Here is a 6000-nt window from a genome sequence, read left to right as displayed (position 1 = left end):
GAATAAAATCTGATGCCTATATAACACCATACACAAAATTTAACTCAAATTTAATGGTGTTGTCAGAGGCTGGGGGGTGGGGTGGGAGGAACATATTGGTCAAAGTGCACAAACTTTCAGTTTTAAGATGAATAAGTTATGGGGGAGACAAAAATTCAGGCAAGTCTTTGTTGGGGCCCCTGCTGCAGCAGTGGGGAGTGAGAACAAACAACAGTTTTCCTTGCTGGCTTGCTCCTTGAAGAGGGGTGAACTTGTTCCTAATATGCGGCTGGAGGAAACACCCGAACATGTGGAATCCCAATGCCGGGCATCAAGGGCCATATCCACACCCGCCTAATGTCGGGTACCCTGGAGGTTGCAATCCTGCCCATCCACCACCGGCCAACCCTGTCTGTCCTCCAGGCCCCTTTCCGACTCCCCCAGGAGCACCCCAGGGGAATCCAGCCTTTCCCCCTTGTGGGCCCTGTTATCCTGTGCCACAACCAGGGTATCCAGGATGCCAGCCCTCAGGTCCCTACCCCCCTCCATACCCACCACCTGCCCCTGGCATGCGTCCTGTAAATCCATTGACTCCTGGCATGGTAGGACCAGGAATAGTGATTGACAAGAAGATGCAGAAGAAAATGAAGAAAGCTCATAAAAAGAAGCAGAAACACCACAAGCATGGCAAGCATTCCTCCTCCTCCTCCTCCTCCTCCTCTTCCAGCAGTGACTCTGATTGAATACAGGGCCTGGACCCTTCCCTCAAGTCTCTCCAGTTCTGCTCTCCCATCAAGCTTCAGATGCCATCTTGTACTGGGGGAAATATAGCCCCCGTGTCCCTCTCCCGCCGCCACCCCTGCAATCTAAGCCTCACTCTGCTGATAAACCCTAACTGGCTAGGGAAAATGAGAAAAGAATTGCCATCAGCTAACAAAGGCCATCTTTTCACTGCTTGGATAGAACTTTTAGCTGATGGGTTTTGCAGGAGAACTATTTTTTGAAGATGGAGATTTGAACTAAATGCTGAAGACAAGTCTAAGATCTGTAACATGTGATTTTTTACTTTGTTTTTTAATACTTATGATTGGGGAGATGCTGTGGAAATTTAGTTATGGAAAGAAAAAAGTGACCTGTACCTTTCTTGTAATTGTGGCACGCTTGGGTGATTTAGTGACAAATAAACATTTCCCAGCAGGCCTTTTATTGATTGCACTCCCTGCAAGGCTGCTGGGAAATGGAGTCCATTTGGTTGATGAGCTCTGACTGCCATTTTGGAAACTAATCTCTGCTCCTTAGCTTAGTATGCTATCTCAGGTCTTCCTCTCACTCTCCAACTCTCAAAATAAAGCTGTTTCTCCTGGAAAAAAAAAATAAGTTATGGGGATACACTTAGAGCATTTTGACTATAGTTAACAATACTTTATTGTATATTTGAAAGTTGTTATGAGAGTAGAGTTTTAATGGTCACTATAACAACAACTAAAAGATAGTTATGTGAGGTGAAGGATATATTAACTAATCTTATTGTAGTAAACATTTTCCAATATATATGTGTATTAAATCATCACATCATACACCTTAAACTTACACAATGTTAAAGGTCGATTATATCTCAATAAAGCTGGACAATACTAAAATAACTTACTGAATGATGAAAAGGTAGATAACTTGGACTACACCATTAAAAAAAATGTTCATCAGAGTACACTATTAAAAGAATGAGAGGCATCCAATGCAATGGATGGAAATATTGGCAAATTATATAATACTAAGGGTTCACTGTCTGGAATATGTAAAGAAATCCTACAACTCACTATGAAAAAACAAATAACCCCATTAAAAATGTGCGAAGGACTTGAATAGACATTTCTCCAAAGAAGATATACAAGTGGCCGATAAGCACAAGAAAGGATGTTCAACCTCACTAATCATTAGGAAAATACAAATCAAAACCACAATGAGTTAACAAATCATACCTGTTAGGAGGACTGTTATACAAACAAAAACAAAATGGGAAACAGCAACTGTTGGTGAAGGGCTGGAGGTATAAGAACTTTGGGGCATTTCTGGTTTAAATGTAAAATTGTGCAGTTACTATGCAAAACAATATGGTGGTTCTTCAAAAATTAAAAATAGAATGACCATAAAATCCAGCCTTCTAGTTCTGAGCATATACCTAAAAGAAGCAAAAGCAGAGATTCTAATAGATATGTATACACTGAAGCTTTTGACATCACTTTTCACAATAGCCAAAAGGTGGATTCAATCCAAGTGTCCATTGATAGATGAGTGGATAAACAAATTGTGGCACATACATAAAATGGACTATGATTTCGTTTTTAAAAGGAAGGACATTCTGGCACATGCTACAACATGAATGAACCTTGAAGTCTATATTCTAAACGAAATAAGCCAGTCACAAAGGGAAAAATGCTGTTTGATTCCTCTTACATGAAGTACGTAGAGTCAGATTCACAGAGGCAGAAAGTGGAATGGTAGGTGCCAGGTGCTGAAGGGAGGAAGGAATGGGGAGTTAGTGTTTAATGGGGACAGAGTTTCAGTTTGAGATGATGATGACATTCTGGAGATGGGTGGTGGTGATTCACAACAATGTGAATATATTTAATACCACAGAGCTGCACAGTTAAAAATGGTTAAAGAGGTAAATTCTTATGTATATTCTGACCACCATAAAGTAATGGAGTTTAAGCAACATAGATGTATCTTAAACAAATAAAAAACAGTGAGAAGTCTGAGCAGGCTTCCTCATGAGAAGAAGGCCCAGATCGTCCATGGACATTTATTTTCTCTTCTTCCTCTTTAACTATAGCAGGAAATCCTTAGAGATTATATAACATGGACTAACCTGGCTAATTATGAGCTCTGTGCATTGAGCCCCCAAGGCCACACAATTGTAAATACTCAGCTGTGTCTCTAGCCCTTCAGTTTCAAGATTCCCTTCCAGTGGACCCCATACTTGTGTCTCTTCCTCTCTTGGTCATCTGCATCCGGAGGCTCATGTCTGACTCTGTCTTCCTACCAGTCTTGAGGACAGGGCCTGAGCTTTCATCACACACCAGGCAGGGGAGGAACAGCAGATCTGCACTCTTTGATCATGCCCCAGCAGAGACGCAGTGCAGCCCAGTAAGTGCTGAGGGTGACAGTGGAGAGGGACTGTCAGTGTTTCCTCATCATCAGGACAAGCAGGACAGCTGGGACAAATGGATGACAGGGCACCAATATGCGAAGTTTCAGCTCCAAGCCTTATGAAGTTTATGCTCTTGGTTTTGATGGAATGCTCATTCAGAGTTCTGCTTTCCTCCCACACTGATTCTACCTCTCATAGGCATCTCCCACATGGTAGCAGGAAATAGGTCATTCTAATCTGCCCCATAAGCACTTAAAAAGAATCATGAAGGTGAGGTTGGAATGAGGAGGAGGACAGTAACCACAACATCTAGGACCTTTATTGAGGGCTTCCTAAGTGCCAGGCTCTGAGCTATGTCTTCTGTGTAGCTTGTTTCATTTCCTCTGCATAATCTTTCTCAAAGTATAGTGCACATATTATTGTTATTTTACAAAAGATAAAAGGAACATAGCATTTTAAATGTATTTTGTACCAGTTATGCATTAAAAAGGAATGAAGCCAAGTTGTAACTGGGCAGTCTGACTCCAGACACAGAGAACCCAGCTGTCACTGCAAGCAGAGACACTCCCTCTGCTCACAAGGCCCTTCCTTTTGGGGGTTCCTCGTGGGCCACATCCCTTGTTGTATCAGCTGTAGGAAGCTTAGCTTAGATCACAAGTAGGAATCCCAGGAAGTATTGGTACATGATCACTCAGGGCAGACTTCTCTGGTGTCCCCACTCTTGGTTTTCCTCGCAGCTGTCTGCTTCTCCCTTCATTCATGTAATCAGCCCACTCAGTCTCAAAAGGAGATATATGTGGTATGTACATATACAATGGAATATCACTCAGCCATAAAATGAAATTCTGCCATTTGCAGCAATGTGGGTGGACCTAGGGAGTATTTTGCTTAGTGAAATATGTCAGACAAAGATAGTACTCTGTTATTGCTTATACGTGGCATCTAAAAAATAAAGCAAATGAATGTATATAACAGAACAGAAACAGATTCACAAACATAGAAAACAAACTTATGGTTACCAAAAGAGGGGATGTGGGGGGAAAGGGACAAATTAGGAGTATAGCATTAACAGATACAAACTACTGTACACAAAATAGATAAGCACTAAAGGTATATTGTACAGCACAGAGAAATGCAGCCATTATTTTGTAATAACTTTAAACAGAGTATAATCTGTAGAAATGTTGAATCACTATGTTATACACCTGACAGTATATAATGCTGTGAATCAACTATACTTCAATTTTAAAAAGGGGAGATATAAAGTCAGAGGTTTGGGTTCCATTCCTACTCAGGGAATTGAACATATTTTTTTTAATGTACTTCAGATGTACCTGTGATAAGATCTTTGGACCTCTGCTCAAATGTTCAGAAGGTCAGGAAACAATGAACTTGAGTGCTTGGGACTCAGAGGCTGACAATTTAATTTTGAAATCTGTCTGCTCCACTTCTAATTAGTGTGTTATGGGGAAAGTTCCTAGGCTCTCTGAGACAGCATTGTCATCTGAGTTGATTCCTAGTTGATACAACTCTACTGAGAAAGGATTAAGCAGATAATGGATGCTCTCTATATGACCCATATGCAATGGATGCATAAGGTAAGGGAAAATAAATTTGAAAATGTACTATTATTAATATCGATAAGGGTGATCCTCATGTTATTTGACTTAAATATCCTATGATCTATAACAGTTTCCCTACATCCCTGGTAGAACAATTTCTGTCCTTATACAAACAGGTACTTAGTGTATGGAGATAAATGACTAGTCTCATTTATTTCTGACTCCCCAGAGCTGTACTTTGTTGGCACAGAGGAGGCACTGAAAATGAAAAAACAAAATCAATCTCTGTTAAATACTGAAGAGACTCTTCAGTTGTTCAGAGAAACAAAGCACAGGCAATATGGTTTCCACACTCTGGGATCATTCATGCCTGTGTTTCTTTCCTTGTTTATGAATGTCCCATAGGACTAAAGACCAGATAAAATGGCACTTGTTTATGTCTATGTCATAGACTTTCTATGGGACCTATTATTTTCCATTTAATTGCATCCATAATATTCAACTATTGAAAAACCACTGCAGAGATTTTCATAAATGTTTAAAAGAATGACGCAGAAAGAGAAGGTAAATCTTATTGCATAGACTTAGACACATTTTGGATTTCAAGTCATTTCATGCTCCAGTGTCCTGAGATAGGAAAGGCTTTGACCTCCCTGCTATATAAACCATAAAAGATAATGAAATTTGGAGCATGATATTTAATTACTAAATATATTACTCCACTAATAATTGGAATTCCTGTGGAAAAAACATTGACCAAAATTTAATTAAATTCTAGATTTCCCTTAAGTGTCACACATGTTCTAGTGATGGATTTTATTCTCCCCTTTTACAATAAGGAACACAGATACAGAATGCCTGAAAGATTTTCAAACACTCCATATATAGGCATGAAAGAGTTGGGACTCAGACATTGATCTCTTTATTCTCATACCAGGGTGCTATTTTCTCCACCTGATGAGTGGCTTTCTTTTCAAACCTACTTTGGTTCCAGAAGGGAAAACTGGGGTGGAAGAATTGATTTCTCCTTTTTCAATTTGGCAATTCACCTATGAATTATGAGAATGAGGCAGTGGTTGGGGGGCCATTATGGCACAAATGTTGTGGTTTATAGGATTTTCTATGTATAGTCATACACTTAGTTCAGTTTGAAAATATAAGATTGAAAGTGTTTCCTATAACAAATGAAAATTTCATGTGGGTCTCTCATGAAATGATTACTATAAAACAGATTTCAGGGATATTTTATGTATCCCTCAATTACAAGAGGATGTAATTCATAGGAAATGATTCATGTATTGGTATAAC

General features: G+C 39.6%; 1 protein-coding gene across 1 annotated transcript; it reads left to right on the top strand.

Moving 5' to 3' along the window:
- The first annotated feature begins 272 nt into the window (after positions 1-272).
- Positions 273-1338, top strand: LOC130837010 (proline-rich protein 13-like). The gene has a single exon (XM_057709744.1). The coding sequence runs from the start codon at positions 288-290 to the stop codon at positions 720-722; it is 435 nt and encodes a 144-aa protein (XP_057565727.1). The 5' UTR covers positions 273-287; the 3' UTR covers positions 723-1338.
- Positions 1339-6000: the final 4662 nt, after the last annotated feature.

Source organism: Hippopotamus amphibius, chromosome 15 (assembly GCF_030028045.1).
Source record: "Hippopotamus amphibius kiboko isolate mHipAmp2 chromosome 15, mHipAmp2.hap2, whole genome shotgun sequence".
Taxonomy (NCBI): Eukaryota; Metazoa; Chordata; class Mammalia; order Artiodactyla; family Hippopotamidae; genus Hippopotamus; species Hippopotamus amphibius.
Note: the sequence above shows the minus strand (reverse complement) of the source record. Positions and strands in the feature narration are given on the sequence as shown.

Coding starts and splice junctions, on each gene's coding strand:
- LOC130837010 (XM_057709744.1), top strand. CDS start 288: ATGTGGAATCCCAATGCCGGGCATCAAGGGCCATATCCACACCCGCCT.